This window comes from Camelus bactrianus, chromosome 5 (assembly GCF_048773025.1).
Source record: "Camelus bactrianus isolate YW-2024 breed Bactrian camel chromosome 5, ASM4877302v1, whole genome shotgun sequence".
NCBI lineage: Eukaryota > Metazoa > Chordata > Mammalia > Artiodactyla > Camelidae > Camelus > Camelus bactrianus.
The window spans coordinates 96,379,998-96,404,484 of NC_133543.1; the positions used below are offsets into that span (position 1 = coordinate 96,379,998).

The 24,487-nt window shown below is 41.3% G+C and overlaps 1 protein-coding gene across 2 annotated transcripts in view; it reads right to left on the reverse strand.

Moving 5' to 3' along the window:
• Positions 1–24,487, reverse strand: part of PID1 (phosphotyrosine interaction domain containing 1) — a 209,574-nt gene that overhangs the window by 105,025 nt on the left and 80,062 nt on the right. For both annotated transcript variants that reach the window (XM_074364440.1, XM_074364441.1), the window contains exon 2: positions 5,908–6,054. In XM_074364440.1, coding sequence (XP_074220541.1) covers positions 5,908–6,054 — 147 coding nt within the window. The remainder of the gene's footprint in view (positions 1–5,907; positions 6,055–24,487) is intronic.

Consider the following 24,487-nt stretch of genomic DNA (forward strand, 5'->3'; position numbering starts at 1 on the left):
TCGTCCAGTGATTTTTTTTGTTTGTTTAAAAAAAAAAAATATATATATATATATACACATATACACACAAACATATATATATATATATATACTATTCATTGTTTCTAAGAATAGTTTAGAGCTTTCGCTTTTTAAATTTACATAGTTATTAAAAGAATAAAGCCAACCACAAAATAAGAATCAACAGAATGCAGTAACCCAATCATAAAGGACAGTCAAATGTGCTTACACATATTTAAGAAATCAGTCATCTAAGTTATGAATAATAGGTAGATGATTTCTGCCCTCAAACTTGGCAAGAAGATAGCAAGGCTTTAGATGGGGCCTCTCATGATACCAGGCCCACGGCCTCACTCAGGAGGAGGTGAGATTTGGGAACCAGAGCATCACCTGGCGAGCAGGCCCAGGTGAGATTCTGGTGGGGCTTGTGGTGAAAGGTGAAGGGACAGAGGAAGCCAGGCAGCTCCTCCCAAGCTGCAGAATGAAGCCAAGGGCGCCCTCGGCGTGAACGACCAGGGAGCAGAAACAGAGGGGAGTGGAAGGAAACGTCACATGCTTAACGAGCCCTACTCGCCAGCAACCCCCACAGGCTGCCTGGAGGTCAAGAGAAGCACCCCCTGTGGAGACCATCCCTCAGGACCTCGCTCAGGATCCCGACCCCACCCGGCTGTGCTGCGCAGGGGTAGAGGAAGACCCCAGGTCCATCCAGAGCAAAGGCAGACAGACGACAGACTCAGACCCAGACACAGGAGGCCTGTGCCAGTATCCTCTCACTTCCTTGGACCTTTCCCCACTTACCTTCCCCTGGCATTTCTCCTCCACATTACTTCCCATCTTCAACTGACTAAAATCCTTACGCTCAGAAAGTACCACTACTCACAAACTTTCAAAAAAATTTTTTTAAATAAAAGGTAAACATTCTAAGATGTGCTAACCCCCCCGTTAGCTGTTAGCTTATTTGTTACAGCATTTCTGCTATTTTTGCTTTAAAACTATAAGCAAATGAGCTTATTTACAAAACAGAAACAGACTCACAGACATAGAAAACAAGCTAACGGCTACCAGGGGGGGAAAGAGGGTGGGAAGGGATAAATTGGGAGTTCGAGATTTGCAGATACTAACTTCTATATATAAAATAGATAAACAACAAGTTTCTACGGTACAGGACAGGGAACTATATTCAATACCTTGTAGTCACCTATAATGAAAAAGAATATGGAAAGGAATGTATGTGTGTCCATGTAGGGCTGAAGCATTGTGCTGTACACCAGAAACTGACACAACACTGTAAACTGACTATACTTCCATAAAAAAATTTTAATGCATAATAAGCAGCCTCCAAGGTAAAGAAATTAAAAACAAACACTACACTGTAAGCACCATGTAACTAGGGACCATCGCTGTGGCATGGACGAAGTACAGTGTCCACATGGCTGTGCAGGAACTCTTTGGATATTTCACGGTTTGTTCCATATCTTTTTTCCACAAGGCGTATGACTTTTCATCATAGACTGTCTTGTTTTTTTTAACAAAATCAAATTTGAGAATCCAGGTGGTCTATCTGGGATAAAATCATGATGCTCTTAGTACACTCTCCACATGCCTTCTGGTTTCCATGAGCAAAGACAAAATTCGAACTCAGTTAAACAAGGTAAATCATTAAGTCTTGGACTTTGAGGTAAGAGGATGCCAGAGATATGCCGACTCTGGTTCAGGCCTATGAAAGATGCAGAAACCGAAGCCTGCGGACGAGCAGTTTGCTCAGATGCACACGACATAGCTGGGCAACCAGCCGGAAGGGCCATCGCCTGGCCGTTGAGAGGCAGTGGCCTCTAGCGGGGATGAGCACGGGCTGTGGAGTCAGATGGATGAAGTTCAAGGCCAGGCCCTGCCCGTTACTCACTGAGTGCCCCGGGACAGGCAAATGAGCCTCCCTTTGCCTCCGCTAGCTCACCTGTGAAACGGGACAAGAGGTAGCCCTTGGACCACTGGGCCACCCTGAGGACCAAATGGTTGGATACCAAGAAAAGAACAGAGGGCAGTGCCTCCTCACTGTAGTAATACACCTTGGGGTCGACCTCTGTATGACTGGCGTTTTACTCCACTTTTCGTCAGCAGCATCAGCACCAGTGTGAAGGCTCTGAGAACTTTGGTGAGTAGGTCGGGAAGGGAGTCGATCCGAGATAGGACAGCACTCCACAGCCTGTGGGGTACAGCAGCACACACCACGCAGTCTTTGGAGGGGGGGACATCTGATGTGAAGATGACAGGGCTTAGATGTCAGCCTCCTGCTGAGCTGGGTTGCAAACCTGGTCTAACTACACCAGCGCCAGCTGCCCCCACTCGCCATCTTCCCCCACATCTCCCAACACCCCCCAGTGTGTCTCCATTTATGTCACTTGCACTGCTCTGATCACACACTTCTCTCTGGTCCTCAAGCACAAAGCATGTCCAGGTGTCCCTTTCATGTAAATGACATGGTCCATTTTAACGTGCAGGCTCTTGTTCCCCACCAGTAAGCTGAGTGCCTGAATCCAAACCTCCGGGAAGAAGGTCCAGAGAGCTGCCCTCGGATGCTTCTGATGCACACAGAAGTACCAGAAGTCCTTGAGATTTATCTGGGCACTCTTCTTATTCCTTCCACTTGACTATAAATTGCTTTTCCTACGACATCTACTTTGATTTCTTTCTCTGAAATTCTGTGTACATAGTAGATTTTCAATGACAATTAAATAAATGTTTGCTAACAAGCCAAAGCTACCTAGGATCGCGCGGTCCTAGGCAGGGGGAGATGGGCCAAGATAAGCCACCATCTCCACTGTAAAATCAGACACAGCATCTGATACTCCGAGCAACTCCAACAAGCATCCTAATGGTATGCAGTGGATTGTACAGTTAAATAACTCCACTCCAGGGAAAACAAAAGTGGCAGCAGTAGAGGGGGACACACAAAGAGCCAGCTGCCCACAACATGAATAGCCTGACAGGGCCATCCCACCAGGACCCACGAAGAATACAGATCAGAGGCAAACGGGAAATCTGAGAGGCGCCAGGGCCGCGACCTCGCTAACCATAATCCGTTTTCAACTCCCCTCTCCTTCACTCCCTCCTGCCTCTCTCCCTCCCCAAACCCAACGTCAGACAAGCCCAACTTGAGAGCTGTCAGGCGAAAAGACCCAGCACTGTGGGGAGACGCAGGGTCCCAATGCCAGCTCTGCAGCTGCCCCCCCCCCACCTCCATTGTGCTCATTATTCCGGGCAGGGCCTGAGCCCAGCCGGGGAGCGGGTTCCTTCTGCAGCTGGCATTTTGTGAGCTAAGTTACTCGCAAGAATCAGAGAGGAAACAGTGCACTTTGTTCCCCGGGATGATTTGAGAAAAGGAAAAAGAATTGGGGGAGGTCTGAAGATTTTAAGCAGAGATTTCAAGGCTTAAAAATCTGACTTTGTTTTCTTGTTTTTGAACCAAAGAATAGGATTCTGAACACAAATGTGACATTGTCCGTGTGAATTAAAGAGTGTAGCTCCAGTCCATTTGCAGTTAAAATGTAAATGTGTGCAGTGTATGAGGGTACACAGGTTGAAGAATGCGACATTAGAGGCTTTCTTCCCTGAATCAGAATCATAAAGCTGGTTAAGTACTTCAATAGGTGTTGGCCCAGATTCTGATTCCAGCTTTATGATTACCTACGCCTGGAATCCCCTCCCCAAGATTTCTAGGGATGGAGAAATTCATCAATGTTTCATAGTCCGGTGGAATGTGTTCTTCACCTTGAATGCGGAAGGTCTTCCGGGTATCCACCTGCAACCACCGCTGATTTCCCTTTGTCTAACCAGCCCCACAGACCCATGCCAGGGCAGCCCTTACTCTCTTAGCATGATATTCTGAATTCCTTCTATTTTTTTCAACATCCTTTTAGAAGTAAAATAAATGAACATGACCTAAAGCAGTGCCCAGAAGAAAATTACTCTGTGAATCTTGAACCCTATACCCCTTGTCAGAAGTACCATGATTTTTATTCTCCTAGCAAATATTTCTCCTTCAGTATCTCTCTCCCTTCCTCCCTCTCTCTCCCTCTCTTTTTCTCTCTCCCTCTCTCTTTCTCTCTCTCACACACAGACACACACACACAAACACCACTCTTTCATATCTGGATTGCATCTCTAGGTCTTTTAATTCTGAAACTGCATTTTCCCCTCCATTTAAACATATTCTGTAGACTTTATACTAAACTTCTTACACTTGACCCTACCAACTTCATCTCGCTTTCGAGGGATCATTTTTCCCAACAGGAACAGAATTCAAAATGACTTCCGGAAACCTCTAAAGGAAGCATAACCCAATGTGCTCTCTTAGCACTTTCAAATTTAATGACTATTTTCACAGTTCCTTTGTCTCATCAGTTCACCCAAAGCACTGCACACGACGGGACCCGCAGAAGTTCGGGTCCCCTCGCTCTCGCCGGGGCGCCGTCACCGGCAACGGCTTTTTGGAAGCCAGAAGTTCACCTCAGCAGGATTACACAGTTTCAAATCGCTTTTGCAAACAGTCATAGAACTTGCTTGTCTAAATCCCTCTGACACTTCCCCACAGCAAGGAGAACAAAATCTAAACTCCCCGCCGTGACCTCAAGTCTCCTTAGACCTGGGCCTCCTCCCGACTCCACTACTAACCCCAACTTTCTCCCCCTTCCCGGTTTCCCCAGCCCATCGTTTTCTGGTCTAAAATGCACACGCCCACTGCCGCCCCGGGGAATTAGCACCCCTGCTCTTCCTGCCTGGCACATTCTTCCACAAGGGCTCCACAAACTGGCTTTCTCACCAGCCAGTGCTCGTTTCTCGGTTTTTTTTTTCCTCCCTCCTCCTCCAACTAGCAGTTAAACCCCACAAAGATGCTGGAAGGGGGGTCCCGCTCACACTGCCCCCAGTGCCAGGCAGACAGGGAGCACCCCGCGAGCATTTGTGGGATGAATGGGCGTGTGTCAGGTTCTGTGCACCCTACCACCGCTCAAGATTGCTGCAGGCACCAATCTGACCACAGCTATGCAAGAACTAGGAGGGGGGACTGAATACTCTGGCCAGAAAGATCAATGGATCTTTGCTTTGCTTCCCTACCCTGGAAAGCAATAAGGAAAGAAGTGTATCTACAAAGTTATAAAAGAAATCCACAGGCAAACCTGCATTTCCCTGCCCCTTATTTCATTTGCACGACTTCAAACTAATTTCTGATGACGAAATATGTGTTAAGACATATTTTCTTTGTTACCTCGAAACCAATGATGATAGTCATCAACACATGTTAAAAAGAAAAAGGGGGGGGGGCATATCATGTGAGAAAGAACCCAAAGCTTACCAAAATCATGCTCTGAATTTCCAGTTTTCTTTCCATGTCAGCATCACCGTTCACATAAATGAAAAACGTTTGTTAAATGGATTCTGAGGCATGGACATTAGCATAAGCGTTGAGAGTGTAAGCCAAACAAAAATGTAAAATTACCCTCAAAGGACTCTGAGAGTACAACTGTGGAGCAACTTGTTTTGTTTTTTCTATCCTTCAATATCCATTTTATTCAGATTGCAAATACAGAGGGAGGAATTCTCATCAAGGACAGAAATTTTCCAGTCAAGCCCAAAGTTCCACAGGGCTCCAGAAAAATATGGCAAGATTACTATTTGATTCACGCAGACTAAAACTTAGGGCTTTCATATGTACCCCAAAATGATGAAGAGAGCTGTATCACTAAGAAAAATAAAGCAGGGTATGGTTTCATATTCCCATCACTCAATGAGCTTATTCTGACAGTCATTTAGTATTCTCATTCTTCGGAAAAGTTATCACTTTGAAAAGTGCCTTAAGGCTACACATCCTTTCCCACCAAGAGTGCCCCCTGCTGGCCACGCGCCTCCTACCTTGCAGCCACTGTGGGTCCTGGTCTTCATCAGGGGCGTGGTGGTGCACAGCTCGATGGCCTCAGGCTCATGGAAGATGACAGCTGGGAGAGGTTCCTTTTTCAGTGTTAGGACATTCAACTTAGACTTCAGCATGGTCTGAAAGTGCTGAAAGGCAGGAAAAAAATAAGCCAGAGTTAAATCATTTGGAATTGTCCAGGATGCAACTGTACTGCAAACCCAGGAGCAAAATCTTTGTTTCCTTCATTCTCTTTTACTAGGGCAGGTGGAAAGGTGCTCAGGAAAATGCAAGAAGAAAAAAAAAAAGAAAGAAAGAAATTGGCAGGACACCTCCAAAATGAAACTGTGGCAGACAGCCAACACCTACACAAACACCGAGACAACATGAGGCGGTGGCAGAGTCTCCAGGACCTTGTTTGTTCTGAGAGGCACATCCAAGGTGACGTGTAGATGAGATTCTAGACATGCAGTCCATGCTGAACTCAGCAAAGTCCGTGACCGTGTTGGGAAGAGGGTGTGATAGGAGATTACGTGGGGGAAAGTCGAGAGATAATGAAAAGGGAGAATGGATGAAAAACAAAACAAAACACAAGTCTCCCGTTCTCTGCCTTCCCCAGTTCTGCCCTGCTTTGGCCGCAGAACTTTAGAAAACTCACTACTTCTGAATGGACCATTTTATCTACTGTCCAGGCCAGGGTTCTAAGTAAATGTCCATTCTATATGCAACTCCTGGTGGCACTAGTTTTGAAATATGCCCGGAATCCAAAAATATTTAATCGCCACTATCTATCCATACACCCAGTCAAGGCCCCATCTCTGTTGGCCCATGACAGAGTCTTAGTCCAACCAACTGGTCCTACCACTCCCAGCCTCGCCAGAGCAGCCAAAGGGAATCCTTCTAAAATCTAACCATGGCTGGCACCCTTCTTCCAGAACTCTCCCGAGTCTCCCTCTCTTCTCATAAGTCCTGACTTTGGCCTCAAAGCCCACACATGATTCAGGGACCCAAAGTCTCTCATCTCCCACCCATCATTCTCTTCTTTGCTTGGGTCCAGCCTCAATGGCTGCCTAACCTCCGAGAATAAGCCAAAGACACTTGTGCCCTGGAGCCTCTGAACACGCTGCTCTTGCCCCAGGTATCTGAAGCTTTGCTTCCTCACCTTTTTGAAGACTCTGAGTAAATGTCGCCTTATGAGACAGTCTTTATTAACACTATCGAAAATAGTGCTTGCGTGCACACACACACACACACACAGCTGGTTTCATGGGCGTGCATCCTGTACAGTCACACAGGACCCTGTGCTCAGGAGGGCTCCATGCTTGGTTTAATTCTCTTGGTTTAATGTCATTGAAATTCTTAATAACTTTATTTCTGTAAGTTTTTTGTTAAGTCTGATGAGACAGTAGAGCACACGTCTGAGCAGAGGAAACAGGTGCAACATGTGTCCCCCTCTCCCCACCCCCAACACGTAGGAATTCTGCAAGATGCAAAATCAGTCCAGGAATGCCTTGTTTTATTGCTCTTTACTTTTTACTGCAGTCTGTAGATACTGTGTTTTTGTTTCGTTTTATTTTGCAGAGACCCTGCATCAAGCAAGTCCATCAGCACCATTTTTCCAACAGCATTTTCTCACTTTGTGCCTCTGCATCAAATTTCAGAAATTCTTGCAATATTTCGAACTTTTTCATTATTATTATGTTTGCTGCGGTCACCTGTGTTCAGTGATCTTTGATGTGGCTATTGCAAAAAGAGTATGACACACTGAAGGTTCAGATTGACTGTTAGCGTTCTTTAGCAATAAAGTGGTTTTTTTAGTTAAGGTATGCACATTGTTTCTTTAGACATAATGCTCTTGCACACTTAATAGATGAGAGGAGAGTATAAACACAACTTTCATATGCACCAGGAAACAAGAAATTCGTATGCACCGACTGTATTACGACAGTCACTTTATTGCAGAGGTCTAGAGCTGAACTCGCAGTGTATCTGAGGTCTGCCTGCACACGGGAAGCACGTGAAGGCTATGAGTCAGGAAGCCAGGAGGCCACACTTCAGAATGAGAATTTGCTTCCAATAGAGGAATGAAGTCAGCTATATTCTAAGAAATAAACGATCAAGGAACCCTAGCCTACGCTTTTTGTTTGCATGACTCCCTGGCATGAGACAACCACCTGCACTGAAAATGATGACGTAGAGGGAAAGGGAGAGGCAGGGCCACCACAGCCCCTCCTTACTCATCCGTAAACCAAAGGTCAAGTGTCCCTGGAATGTGCACGTTTTAGAAGTGAAATAAATACACATGAGTTCAAATTCAGGTTCACCCATGAAGCAGGAAATGCAAATTGGGTAATTTTTTTTTTTGCAAATTGAGTAACTTGAATGATTCCGCTCTTATTTAAATTGGACATTGCACCATATAATGATGAATGATAAATTCATCTTAATAACCTAAATTTAAAACTTTTCTTTACTTAGAACAGTACTCAATAGAAAATTAAACGAAAAAGAAACACCACCATAATGATTCCAGAGAGAGATTTACGGAAGAAAGGAAAAAGTTTATATTTTAGTACTTTTTATGGCACTTTTTTCCTACTTTTTGAATAGAGGGCATTGATTTTCATTTTGCCCTTGGCCTCGTAAATTACACAGCTAAGCTTGGTCTGTATAATGCTCATCACTGTCTATTCCCTTCCCCACTTTCTTACTCGTATCACTACTTATCGCCACTAAGAAATGTATTTTATTGTCTGTCATCATCCACTGGAATATAAATGCCATATAAACAGAAACTGTTTTAACCAATGAAGTATCGCAAGGACCTAAAACATCACCTGAAACGGAAGTCCAACAAATATTTGTGGAAGGTAATGCAGGTGATGAAATGAAAGAAAAGTATGCAGTACAAATATAAAAATATTGATCTCTAAACCAGGGTAGATGGCATATACCTGCTCACTACTTCATCCAACTTGATCTTTCTGGACCTGCGATGGCTTGTGAAACAAACACAAGACTGAAAGAAGTGAATGATGGATGACCTGCCTCCTCATCTAAATATGAATCACCAGACACAGGTCCCATATCAGTCAATACAAAGGCAGCACAGGTTTTGGAATTTATATCAGGACAAGGCTTCCATTTCACAAGTCCACACAGAATCTACTAGAACGCCAGTTGGCCACTCTGAGGATCAGTTTACGTGTCAACTTGGCTAGGCTGCCATGCTCGGTTATTCAAACACTTAAGTATTGCCATGAAGGTATTCTGTGGATGTAATTAAAGTTCATAATCAATTGAACTGAAACAAGGCAAATTATCCTAGATAATCTAGGTGGCCTGATTAAATCAATTCAAAGACCTTAACAAATGAGCTGAGACTTCCCTGAAGAAGAAATTCTACCTGTGAACACCAATTCCAGTCTGTATCAACGTTTCAGCCCACCATTCCTGACAGCCTGCCCTAAGGATTTCAGGCTTGCCTAGCAGACCCCCACAATTGCATAAACTCATTCCTTGAACAAACCTTTTCATCTACTTCTCATAGTAGTTCTGACCATCTGAGTACACCACATCCCTAACCAAAGGCATTGATGCAGAGGAAACACAAGACCGGCAAAATGTCTGTGAATGATAATACCACACAGACAAGGAGAGCTGAGAAGCAGAGTCACAGACTTGACAGCGCTGAATCCCTGGATCCAACTGCGTCTGACTCGGATCTATCCACTTAATCACAGTATGAACCAACACACTGCCTTTTATGCTTAAGTGAGCTTGAGTTAGGTGTCTGATCCTTGGAACTCACAGAGTCTCACCAATGCAAACTACTTTTTAATAAACAATCACCTGTGAAAATAAAATGGAGACACATGAAAATGTTAAAAGGGCTTCATAAATGTTAATCTGCAGAACTGAACAGTAACATCATCGTTAAAAAAATAAAGTGAATCTTGCACTTAGTTATTTGAATAGGTGGAGACTTAATGATCAAGCACCAAATACTAACCTAATGCAAGTCTTATAAAAGTCAGATTTTTCATGTCTAAGAGCTACTGCCAAAACAAGTTGAATCCCATTTCTCAAGAGATAGCCAAACACTGTACTGCAGTGACACCCAATGTGGGCGGCAAGAGCTCTTGTTGAGCAATCAGGATCCATTTGTTACAAGCAGCTCTGCCGGAACTTGTACCTGCCTGACCTTGTACTTCCTGGGCCTCAGTTTTCTCATCTATCAACAAAATGCTTCTTACACCCTGTCAACAATGGTATCATTTGTTCTTTGCCTGGGCAAACAAGCGCAGGAAAGATAATACAGCCTCAAATAGCATCATCCAGTAGCATTATCAAAAGGCAACGCAAAAGGAATCGAATAGAATAGCTTGGAAAAGCTCCTGTTCCCAAATCAAGATGCACAGGGCTCCACAAAGAAAATGTGTTATTCATTCTTGAAGAAGGGAAGTGAGTGGTGTAGTAGAAAATGAGGGCACTGCCCTGGACAAATTAAACAAAGCTGGGCTTTCTACATTGGGTGCTTTATGTACGAACCTAAAATAGAGCCTCTAAATCAAGCCCCATCATGCAGATGGGGTAATCGCCATGCCCTGTATAATTTTACAGTTGGCGCTTCCTACTCGTATTCAGACATTAATCTCTGACAGTTTAGCAGGCAAGGATTTACATATTTTACCAATTCAAATTGAGTATATCTCACCTTTGTATTGATTCAGTATCCAAAATATAAAACTTCTTTCGAAGCAAATCCTGCCTCCTCTTCTTCTAAGATAACTGGAACCCTATCTTCCACTCAAATGAGAGGGGAGGCATTAAAGTTTTAATCCCTAGTTCATCTTTGCATTTGGAAGGCTGATGATAATGGTCAGTTTTAACTTGCAAATTACTGACTCAGTAACGCCCTAATCAGGCTTCAAAAATATTGCAAATGTTCTCATGAGAACCAAAAAGAACAAGTGGGTGAATCGAATTAATGGAAAAACCCAGTACCCCAAACAAATGTTAATTTGTACAAGTGTGCAAAAATTAGGAGGGCTTGGACATTCCACGCATAATCACGTTTCATTTTACTACTTTGGGGTTCTGGAAGAATGACTGGAACTCGTTGTACTTCCCTTATATTGTACACCACTTGTCTCTAAAATAAAATTGTATTCTGGACCCACATATGAGAAAAGAAACAAATGTGATATTATTTTGTGTCCTTTAATATGATCGAATAATCCTTTGCTTATTTTTAATGTAAATTCTTAGATTTCTGCTTTTAAATACTTATTCTAACATTTTCCAAAAAAAAAAAACAATATAAAAGCGAGAAAAATATTTTGTTAAATAAACAGCAAATGATTTGTTATATGATTAAGAGTAATTATAGGAATGAAAAAGGGAAATTTTTAATTAATTAAACTCAACTTTCATTTAAACATGTTTTCATGCAAAGGTTTTGTTTGTCTGTTCGTTTTTGTCCTTTTTCAAAGTAAAGCAGGTGTGAACGAAAAATACTGCAAACCATATGGGTAAACAAAGAATGCTGAAACCATCAAGTCATCAGCGGCTGCCGCCACCCCCCAGTGAAGACAAGCCTGCAGCCCGGCCTCTGCAGCCACTCACAATGGTGCACCCTGAGGGGACTCAGAATAAGAAAGGACAGGATACTGGCCCTAGATAGCTCGGTGCTTGTCAAAGGAATGAATTCAATGAGCCCAAATGTTTGCTTCCCCCCCATACAAAGAAAAGCCCTAAATTCTTTAACTTGAGATGCCTGGTTTTCTTTAGTTAACAAGTAATCTTTTAATGTTCCAACTACCTGGTCTTTGTTGTAAAGCTCCTATACATCCTAGCGCCTCCCCTGCCTCTTCAAGCAGTCACTTAGGGCGATCTGAGAGGCTGTCATCCTGGGCCCGAAGGGGTTCGAGTCCTTAGAAACATCCGCCAAATAAAACATAACACTAAACTTTTAGGTTGTGCATTTATTTCAGTCGACACAGGGTTGGATAATCTCCCCAAATCTAGCAGGCATATACAAAATTGCACTGTTTTATTTCAAGAATTAATTTTTAATGCAATTTATGTTGATCTGGTATTTCAGAGAAAGACTGACACAATTTGGCATGATCCTTCTTGCTGCAAATTATCCCAGTAACTGCCATATTCCAAAAAGTTACAGCTTAATTTTAAAGGCCTACATCCAGAAACTCATAAATTTAAAAGGCTGTCTATATCTATTAAAGTGATAGCTATTATTAAACTAACTGAAAATACTCATGATCACACGCCCATATTTATTCATGCAGTTTTAATTCTGGAAGCATTTCTTCTGAACATCACAGATTCTCTCAAGAGATTATGTGGGATAAAAATAACTCCATGGCCACAGAGGATGCAAACAGCCCCAAGGCTTGTGAAGGTTCACTCAGGGGAGTCTGGAGTGTGTGTGTATCCACTTATTTATCTTTTGTTACTGATCTGAAATATATACATACACACACACACACGCACAAATACATATGTGCTATTTCCCTAGCTTACGTAGTTTCTGTAATTTTCTGAACTTTTTCTGTTAACAGTTAAACAATTTATTGTTGAACACAGGTTGCAATCTTATAGCCTGAAGGCATATCTGGCTTATAAATATGTTTTATTTGATTCACAGACTGCCTTATGCTTAAAATTTGAAATAGTATTTTAAAAATTGAGGTATATATGATAAAATTTGCATTTCCACATATTTTGAAAGATCAGAAGATCTACAAAAGCAACTTGCATTCCCTTAGGGCAACAATTACTTCCTGCTGGTTGTTGCAGTGGCCCTTACTTACTTAGGCATTTTCCTCTGCAATGCGTCATGGTCCCTCCTGCTCCCAGTGCCAGCTCTCTCTTCTGTACTAAATGCCAGTGACTACGTCATTTTATGCCTTACTGACTTCACTCCTATACATGACTTGTTTGACCCTTATAGGCATTGGAATTTGCAACCCTCAACATAAAATGACAAATTGTAGGAGCATAGAACAAACATTTCACCCACTCCTGGAAAAAATTCAAGTACAGCTGAATTAACTCATACCTATATTTAAAGTACAGCTGAATTAACTCATACCTATATTTAAATTATGAATATTGAACTAACAGAGTGTGAGTGAGTGAATGAGAGAGCAGCAATAACATAAATGGGCGATATCATCTGTCGGGTCATTCCACACAATGCATATGGGACAGGAATAAGCATTTAGAACTCTGTTCTCTAAGTTATTTTCACATGCCCCTGGTGGTGTGAGTGTCTTATTGCACTGAGTACAATTAAACTGCTAAAGATCAGTATCTTCCACTTCATTTTCAATCAAGATGAAGTAACAGGAACCAAATAGACCCTGCCATTTAAATAACCAAACGAACTGGAAAAAAATTATGAAACAACAATTTGGGAGACACTGGGTATCAGGCAACTGAAGGACCGTGATCCCTGAAAGATTCGATACAAATGAGATAAGCTATACAATTTCCCAACTTGCTAGCTTGAAAGAGTTTGCAGGCTGCCGTGCAGGAAGGAGAAACGCAGGGCTTAGAAGAGTCCCTGAGCCTAAGGAGACAGAAACGAAAGCCCAGGGAGACCAAGAAAAAAGGACAAATCTGCACAGAGAGAGAACTCTGGAAGTCTGCAGATGGTCCCCTTAAATATTCAGCAGAGTGTCCCCTTAAATAATCAGAGTATACACGAAAGGAAATTAACTAATGCTGGAAATGAACCACTGGAAAGAATTAGTTACTGTGCTGGTGTTCACACCATGGTGCACACACTGGTGCAAAGTCAACTGTATCTACCAATGAATGGAAAAACTCATGAGTAAAAGGCACTTGGGTAGAATACTCAATGTCTAGTCTCAGTGGTAGAAAAAAGGTAGCATTAAACGAAATGCCACTCTGATTCCACTTGTAAATCTTTAAAAGACAATCTAAAACGATCACAGTCCTTCAGAGTAATTTAATTGAATTCCACAAAAATAGCTGAAAAATATTTAAAGGAATACAAAAATATCCAGCAACCAACACAGTAAAATTCAAAATGTCTAACATACAATCAAAAGTCACCAGGCATGCAAAAAGGCAGGAAAATAGAACCTGTAATAAAGAGACAAATCAATTAATCTAAATCTTCCCAGAACTGACACAGATGTTAAAGTGATCAGGCAATGGCATTAAAACTGGATTTGATATATTCCAAAAAGTAAGTAGAGATATTGAAGATAAAAAAGACCCAAATCTAACTTCTAAAGATAAAAAATACAATGTCAAAGTGTGCTATTCCATTATAGAAGAAAAGATTGGTGAACTTGAAGACATAATAATAGAAACGATTCAAAATGAAACACACAGAAAAGAGGGAAAAAGTGTATCAAGGAATGAAGGGACAGCTTCAAATATCCTAACGTAAAATTGTAAATGTAAAATTTACAATGTAAAATTGAATTTCCAGAGAAGTAAGGAGGAACAAGAAAAAATTCTGAGGAAATAGTAGCCAGAAATTTTCTAAATCTGAGAAAATTACAAACTCATATATACAAGAATCCCATTAAGCCCCAAGTGTAAGAAATAGAAAAAAATTAAATAACAGCACATCATAATCAAAATCAAAAGAACAAAGGTAAAGATGATAGCTCATTTTTTATTGAAAATAATGCAAGTGAGAAGACGGGAGAATAACACCTTTAAAATATGATAATTTCAAATGTAAGCCTAGAATTCGATTCCCAGAATTCTGGATATAGAATGAAGGTGAAATAAAATTGAAACAATTCATTGCTAGTGGATATTTTCTATAAGAAATGTTAAAGAAAGTCAATCAGGCAGATAGAAGAGATGAAAATATAGACCTACAAGTGAATGAAGAGTATAGAAGAATTAACCATATGGATTAACAAGTTTCTTTCTTATTTAAAATTCAATCAAAGATAATTGACTATTTAAAAATTATTAAAAATAGTAACAATATGGAATGGGATTTTAGCATATATAGAAGTACGATGTATTGCCATAGTAGTACAAAGGTTAGAAAAGGTAAAAATGGAAGTGAGGATTAACAGTATATGTGACATGGTTTAATATCATTTGAAGATAGGTTATGATAAGTCAAAGGTGTATACTGTAAACCATAAGTTTATAAATAAAATAACAAGTCAAAGATTTATATGTAATAATAAGAAGATAAAATGGAATCATAAAAAAAGAAGGCAGAAATAGAGGGAAAAGTTAACCAAGAAAAGATGAGAAAAATTGAAAACTTATAAATAAGATGATAGATTTAAAATTAAACATATCAAAAATTATATAAAATATAAATGGCCTAAATATCTCAAATAAAAAATATAGTGAAATTTATGCTTTATTCTGTCTATAAGAAACTCACTCTAAATATAAAGAAGCCAAAAAAATGATAGATCACAAGGATAAATAGACAAAAAAGAAAAATGGTTAGCAATTTTAATACTTCTCTCTCCAAAACTGATACAGAACAAGTAGATATAAAATCTGTAAGAATACAGAAGGTTTGAATAACACCATTAATCAACCTGACATGATCGATAATTATAAACCACTTCACTAAAAAACAACAGAATTCAGGAGTACATAAAACATTTACCAAGACAGACAAGATTCTGAGCCATGAAAAAGCCCAGTAAGTTAAGGATTCAAGTTATACAAAGTAATAACAGAAAATAATCCCTGTACATTTTCCAAATACATGGAAACAAAACAGCACATTTCTAATAACCAATGCATGAAGAAACAAATCAAAAGGTGAAATAGAAATTATTTTGAATTGAATGAAAATGAAACCATAATATATCAAAAATTCTGGGATGCCACTAAGACAATACTTAAGGGAAATTTTATAGCACAAATGCCAATATTAGAAATAGATTAGAAATACAGAAGAAAGTTCTCTATTCAGTAAACTCAGCTCCAACTTTAAGGGGGAAAAAAGGGTAGAATAAATGAAACTTGAGAGTGAGTAAAAGAAACCAAATAATAAAGATCAGAGGAGAAATCAATGAAATATAAAACAGGAAATCAATACAATCAACACAAGGGCCAGTCTTCAAGTTCACGCATTCTTTCTTTGGCTGTGTTGTCTACTGGTGAACTCATTAAAGGCCAACTTCATCTCTACTATTCTGTTGTTGCAGTTTTTGTTCTTGTTCTTGTCTTCCCTAGCAGTTTCATTTCCTTCTTTCCTACAGTTTCTCTTTGCTGAAATTCCCCCACATGTTCATGTGTGCCCTCCACTTTTTCTACTAGAGCCTTTCATATATTAATCATAGTTATTTTAAACTCCATACTCAAGTCACTGCTGAGTCTGGTTTTGTTCATGGCTTTGTCTCCACACAATGGAGGAGATGCATGGTTTCTTCTGATTTTTTGCACTGAATTCTCGATGTCATTTCAGTAGAATGTGCAGGCAATAGCATTTACCTGAAATGGACTATATTCCTTCTGTTTAGTGAACATCAATGTGGTGTGTCAAGTCAGTCTAGCCTGAGATTGGTCTGAGTTTGGCTTTAATTGCTGTACTACAAATTTCAACTCCACTAGTATTACTTTGTCTTCAGGGTGGAGTCTGGTTTGCTGGGAAGTATGTCTCGATATTCCTGCTCCACCCTCAGCTTTCAGACTCCTCTGTAGACCTAGGATTCTGAGAGGGTCTCCCTTGACAATCTTTCCCTGCCCCCAAATGTTGATTGCAATTGCTTGAGAGTGGGTGCTTTCTAGGGCATGTCTTGTGTCCTTTATTTTGGAAGTCATGCTCTCAGTGATCTTGACTTTGCTATAAGGGACCTCTACCATTTTGGATCCAGAGTGGTTTCCTGGCTTTCCCCCAGATGTAGAGGATTTTTTTTCTTTTCCTTTCCACAGGTACAATGGGTCTTCACCTGCTACCTTTGAGCAACAGGATTTGTCAGCCTCCCTCCACTGTGAAATCCTATGTTTCTTAGGGAGAAGAGTCCAGGTGGGGCTTTGTGCATAATAACCACACCCTTCCTCCAGGCTTGTACCAGAAAAGGAGGCTTGCCCTGGCCTCTAGCCTGGCTCTCATTCCTTCTCATAAGCCCTCACGGTGATCAGTTTAGAAGGTTTCTGAGTTGGCGTGAGTTCCCCTTGGGTACACAGCCACCGTGGGTTCTGTACTCTTGTGCTAGCCCACACTTGACCTTTAGAAAATTATTCATAATTTTAGCTGAATTTTTCTCACCCTCTTGTATCATAGGCCATCCTCCCCTCATGCTGCCACAGTTGAGCCATAACTCACATGTCTGTTTTTGGAGGCCTCACTCTCTCTATATTTCATGCTAGTTGGATGTACTATGACCTTGGCCCTTTGATGAGCTCAAGAGATGCTATGGTTTTGTAAACGATCTGGCTTTTTCTTGTTGATGGAATGAAAGTGATGCTCTTTCTAGCTATCTGCGTCTTAGGCACAGGCATAAGAAAATCCGTATTTTTAATCAGTGAACTGAAGAATGCCTTGTGTTTGGAAGATATATATAAAATGTCACAATGTGCATATTATCATTATCTACCATTTCCAAAGGTCCTCTCCTCCAGACTTTGCTTCTTTCCAGCTCAGATATTTAGTCTCGCCAATGCTGACTGCCACCTGATTGTGCTCAGTTTCCTATCTCCCTTCTCAGGCACCTCTTCTAGCAGATATACTGGTCCTGTCCTCCCTTATAAATAAATGTGGACACATGAACCGTGAAACTCTGTGGGAGGAACTAGACGGAAATGCAGGCTACATCTTCCAGATGAACTAGACCAACTCCCTCAGTTCACAGATTTAAAAAAAAAAACAATGCCCAGAGAAGTGAACCAACTCATTCAAGGTCACCCTGAGTGACAGGCTTCAAAGACAGCCCGCCCGGAAGTCCAGTCACCTGGTGACTGGCTCAGTTCTCAGCCCATCACGCCATCCCGGATCATTTCTGCACCCTGAGCAGAACCGACAAGGTAGCTGTTCTATCACCTTTTAGAACTGCCCAATGGGCTTCATTCTGTAACAAACAGGATAAGGTACAGAGTGAAACAGAAGACTTTAGAATCAGAAATCCCAAGGTTCTATTGTGATTTTAAACATGACTCAAATTATATTTTCCTTCCTTATTTCCTGCCATTTAAATTCAGACAACCATTTAAAATATCTGGAAGCATAAATACAAAAGTGCTAAGAGTACCCATTTCCAGGTTGTTGAATCACATGTAATGTTTTTTCTTTCCTTGACTCTCTTCCTGTTAATTTGCATTTTCTACCATTTAAAAAGTCAACATGTATTAATTTTATGTAACGTTTACTGCAAGTTATTGGTAATTAAACAGCAGGTGAGGCATGGACCAAATGGCTACCTATCCGTGTCCCTCTGTGATGCGCATGAGTACGTGAGGGAAACACCAGGCAGCCTTTACAAACCTGACCAGAGCAAGTGCACAGCCAGAAACACCCTCAGGGCTTATCTTCCTCCCAAGTGATAAAGGAGGGCACGGAGCAGAGAATAAAAACAAAACAGCACAGAGACACTTATAAAAGAATGAAAAGAAGTCAGACAAAATAATATAAGATTTGGAAACCAAACCAAATGTTCCAGGTTTGGATTCCAAAGACTGTTTCTCATAGGGCTTCATTCAGGCCCTGTGTGTAGCCCCAGGGACACCTGCGTGTTCCCATTTGAAATGCTTGGCTTCGTGGCGTCAGTGAACACCCAGCTCTTCAGGACATAGCAGATAAATGCTATGGACACACATTTACGTCCAGACACGTTCAGGTTTATTCTCACTTCACTTTTGCTGGACAAAATTCCTCTACAGGACGATGTTTTTGGTTGACACAAGATTGCACATTATCCTGGCAGGTTGGAAGGAAACTAAAAATAATTTCGTCCCCAGGCTTCAAATGGTCAGGAAGGTGACATGCCAGAGCTTTGGCGAGACAGAGTTAGCTTTGATCAGGACGCCATGGAGATCACTACACAACAAAGTCATCTACAAAGGACAGAGATGTCATCTGCTATACATGATAGCTTTATTTTGTTTTTGTTTTTGTTTTTGTTTTTTTGGCAGGGGGAGGGAGATAATTAAGTTTATTTACTTATTTTTAGAGGAGGTACTGGGGATTGAACCCACAACCCTGTGTGTGCTAAGCATGTGCTCTACCACTTAAGCTACACCCTCCCTCCTATACATGATAGCTTTAGGAGAGTTAAAAAAAAACAAATAATACAAATTAATCCACAAGAGCAACTCTAAGATTTTGTCGACCCACCTCTCAGTTACGATCTTTAAAGGCTTTTCTGCAACTCCTCACCTCCCAGCCCAGGTAGAACCAACCTCTCCGCCTGCTTCATGCCTGAACAGGCATGTACCTTATACAACAATCAGTCACAGCACCTAGGACACCTGACTGTCCTGTTTATATGCTGACTCCTCTTTGTAACCCTAGTCCCTTGCAAAGCACCCGACACAGAGTAGTCACTAAGTGAATGTTGACTGAATAAATGAGCGATTAAGTGAGTAAAGATAAACATTATTGGAATTTTTAAAAGCAATGCCATCGAACTACACACATGCCAGAGTCACCCTGTTCTCACCTCACTTCACTCTCTTCCATTCCTGGACTCCATGCCAATGCGCGCTACCATCAGCTAGACTGCTGCAAGTCACCTGGGCAACGAGCTCTGGTCCATGTCCTCAATCAGATAATCGCCCAGCATCACTACTAGGATGCCGTCAACTCTCAGCCATGGGAACCATGACCGATGGCCACACTTGATCCACTGAAATCACAGGAATTTCCTCTGAAAGAAGCAACATGTGGGAGACACAGGCCATCTCCTGGGCTGGTCTCACCGAGCTACAACAGCAGAAAAGGCTCATCTACACCCAATCCTGGCAGAGATGGCAAACCATTTCAATGAAGAGGTTGACTCCACTTTGAGTAATAACAGTGAATGTTTAATGCACAAACCAATGACTGAGTGAGGAGAGGAAAACAACACGATTTGTCCAGACATCTGAAGAAGGGCTTTGCTGCTGTCCCCCAAATGGTTTATGAATGGAACCTCCTTCCTTACCCAAGGGAACCCACAAGCAAATGTCCACTCTAAATCAATGAAGCATAAGTAAGAAAACAAGCAAAGAGTAGGAAGAAGAGAGGGAGGGAGAGGACAATTATTTAGAAAAGTCTTTATCCAAAAAAAAAAAAAAAAAAGAAAGAAAGAAAGAAAGAAAAGGAAAGGAAAAAAGACAAGAACGGAAAGCACATTACTTTCCCAGGACGGCCATGACAAAGTACCAAAAACTGGGTGATTTGAAACAACAGACATTTATTGGCTGTCAGTTCTGGAGTCTAGATGCCCAAAATCAAGGTGTCAGCAGAGCCACAGTCTCCTTGGCAGCTGCAGAGGAGAATCCTTCCTTGCTTCTTCCAGCTTCTGGGGTCTGCCAGCAAGCCTTGGCACCCCTTGGCTTACAGGTGGTAGATGCCTCTATGTACATGGTTTTCTTTTCTCTGGGTGTCCTCACATCATGTTCCCTCTGTGTATGTCTGTCTCTGAGGCCACATTTCCCTTTTTTGTAAGGACACCATATTGGATCAGGTCCCATCCCAATGACATCGGCCTGATTACCTCTGCAAAGGCCGTATATCTAAACACGGTCCCATCTTGCGGCAATGGGGGATGACGTCCACATTTCTTTTTGGGGGGAGTAGAGGGCACAATTCAGCCCATAACAGAAAAAGAAGGCACTCTGCATAGGGACTTCCCATGCTTTCCAGCTCATCTGGGCACAGACCATTCGCTGGCCACAACCAGTCAACATTCCTTGTTTTCACTGTGCCTGAACCCAAGATAACGTGAAATGCCTCATGATTAAACAAAGAAAGAGGGCAGGACCTGGACTGGGCTTGTCTGATTTCAGTGGATCGGAATCTGACTCTAAGCTGCACAGTCACGGAAAAGCCAGTGGCTTAATACGCAGCTCTGGCCACCACCGGAAACAATTCTACCCTGCGGTTAGTCTGTCTTCTAAGAGTTCTTGAAGGCAAACAGCACCTGACACGTGTCAGCTTTCATTACCACCTTGTGTCTCACCTGCTCTGACCTCCCTTGAATTGGAACCCGATAAAGAACACATCTCAAAAACCCTGGTGCTGGGTTATTCTACCATTTCTTCTTTAATCCTCTCATTTGTTGAATCGGGGTCTCTGCTGGGTATACAGTGTTGAATCTGAAAGGCCTGTTTCCTGTCTTCATGGAGCTGAACTTCAACCAGGGAGATTGACACTGAGAAAGTAAGAGTCCTCCCATTTCAGACAAAAGCATTCAGCATCTTCCTTCCCATTATTTTAGTCACAAAGTGCTAAGAAAGGCTACAGCTGACACTACTGGGGCCCCACCCTCAGCCCTCAGACCTTCCCATGTCTGGATGCCCTGTGACTTCCACCATCAGTACCTGCTTCTCTCTGCCTGGGGATCTTCCCAAAGCCACAGAAGTACGTGCACTGGGTGAACATCCCTGGGAGTCCTCAGTCAGTGAGTAACGGAGAGTTAGAGTATAAATAAACCCAGCTCCTCATCCCCACAAGTGGTTTAACTCTGAGTTCTGGGGACGTTTTTTTTTCTTAGTTTGGTTTTTTACATTTCTGAGAATTTCCTCGCAGTATTGAGCTCCATTCACATGTGGTAGCTGGCCTCCTCTCCTTCCCTGTCCACTTCCCTGCTCTCCATCCATGTTTCCTGAACTTTCCAAAAGGCTGCTTGCACTTAAATCTCAGGGTCTATCTCCGGAAGAGCCCAAACTACTATAAGACCTAATTCCCCAAGTCCATTTTTTTTAATTGACGTATCAACAGTTTACAATGTCGTGTCAACTTCTGGTGTACAGCACAATGTTTCAGTCATACCTGAACATACATATATTCCTTTTCATATTCTTTTCATCATAGGTTACTCCAAGGTATTGAATATAGCTTCCTGTACTATACAGCAGAAAGTTGTTTATTTTATATATAGTGGTTAGTATCTGCAAATCTCAAACTCCCATTTGATGCCTTCCCACCTCTCTTCCCCCGCCACTCAGTCTATTTTATTCAGTTTATCAAATATGATTACAGACATTCTATTGGTATATAGATATTATGCATTGAAGAAATTCACAATCAGGTAAGGGGGAAAAAGTTTACATACAACCAGCTTAAATGCATGGCAGATATACAAATGAAATGTCTGTAAGTATACAAAAAAAGGGAACAATTAAGTCTGCTGGAATTGCACTAGGATAGGCTTTGTGGAAGAAAGGATAACACATCTAGGTTGAAAGTAAAGCAGCATTACTCAAAGGTTTTTACATTATCACCTCCACTAAGGAGAATTTTTAGACTTTTTTTTTTCTCTAATTGCCTCTCTCACCCCCATAATTTTAATACCACAAATATATTAGGTATCCGTTTATGTTCTGTGGTAGATACTCCCATTATAATATCTAAAGTTTTTCCCCCTTACAAGAGCCAATTTTTGCCCACATTGAAAAATGCATTAAATGTTTAAAAAGGAAGGGAGGATAATACAGGAAAAGAAATCCTTGAGAAGAGCCAAAAGATATAAATGTGAATCGCTGACAGAGGCAGAGGTAAGTAGTCCAGTCTGGTCTGTGGTAAATTAAAAACGCCTGCAAAGTCTTTTTTGACACCTTCCACCTCGAGAGGAAGTGTCTATGTCCCTTCCAGTTCAAACTTTAAGAGACTGGTTGCTTCCAGCCGCTGTCTCCTGCAACAGCATGCCTTGGAATCCAGCCAGCATGCCATGAGGAAGCTCAAACAGCCCTAAGGACAGAGACATGTGGAGAGGAAACAGTACCACCCAGCTCAGCTCCCAGCTGACAACAGGCACCAACTCGCCAGCCATATAAATAAGCCATTTCGAAGAGCATCCTTTAGCCTCAGGCGAGCTGCCTCATCGGACCCCGCAGAGCACCGTCCAAATTGCAGATACGTGAGCAAAATACTTGGTGGTTCTTGTTTCACACAGCTAATTTTGGCAATGGTATGTTATACAGCGATATGGGACCGGAGCAGGATGCTTGTAAACATGACTCAAAGCTACAAAATTTCACAGCGAAGTCACCATAAATTCGCCCACCACAGTCTTAACCAGGCTTTATTCGTTGCTTTTGACTGTGCTGCAGACTGAGAGACTCAAGCTAACACTGGGTAAAGAAGTTGGGCAAACAGGGTTAAGTGACTGACTCATTAGTATGGTTACAGGTTGTACTGTGCTTGTCAAATACACATATATTTTTTTAATTTTAAGTAAGGCTGTTCTTGTTTACCAGTCAATTAGCTTGTCAATAGAAACTATCACAAGTCTCTGTGAACAACAAAATTATTGTATTTCCAAAAACCAGGAAGACAAATACTTTCAAATAATAAAGGAAATAAACTACCAGCCCTAAAAGAGTAGTTCAGAACAAGACAGAATCAAGTGGAAAATATTTTCAACTATATATGGTGGGCAAACTGTTCCCACTCTCATCCTGGAGGACAACAGGATGAGGGAGGAAAGAAAGGAGAAAGTCAGGAGTCTAACACACTCTCACCCTCATGCCATGCTAATCCCTCTCTGAGGACTGCTGGTCTTAAATTATCTTTTGATCTAAAATAAAGAAGACTATTTCTTATCATTGCTTCCATTTGCCACCTTCTATCAAATATTGACCTAAGGGAACCCTCCTACTCTGTTGGCAGGAATGTAATTTGGTGCAGCCATTATGGAAAACAGTATGGAGATTCCTCAGAAGACTAAAAATAGACTTGTCATATGATCCAGCCATCCCACTCCTTGTCATATATCCAGAGGGAATCTTAATTCAAAAAGATTCATACACCCCAAAGTTCATAGCAGCACTATTTACAATAGCCAAGACTTGGAAACAACCTAAATGTCCATCGACAAATGACTGGATAAAGAAGCTGTGGTATATTTATACAATGGAATACTACTCAGCCATAGAAAAGAATAAAATAATGCCATTTGCAGCAACATGGATGGACCTGAAGATTCTCAATATAAGTGAAGTAAGTCAGAAAAAGAAAGAAAAATACCATGTGATATCACTTATATGTGGAATCTTAAAAAATGACACACAAATGAATTTATTTATAAACCAGAAACAGACCCACTGACATAGAAAACAAACTTATGGCTACCAGAGGGGAGAGAGGGTGGGAAGGGACAAATTGGGAGTTAGAGATTTGCGGATACTAACTAATATATATAAAATAGATAAACAACAAGTTTATACTGTATAGCACAGGGAACTATATTCAATACCTTATAATAACTTATGGTAAAAAGCAATATGAAAATGAATATACGTACGTTCATGTATGACTGAAGCATTATGCTGTACACCAGAAATTAACACAACATTGTAAACTGACTGCACTTCAATAAATATATACATATACACACAAAAAAATGACCTAAACATGCGCCACTCAATACTATGATTCAGAGTTAA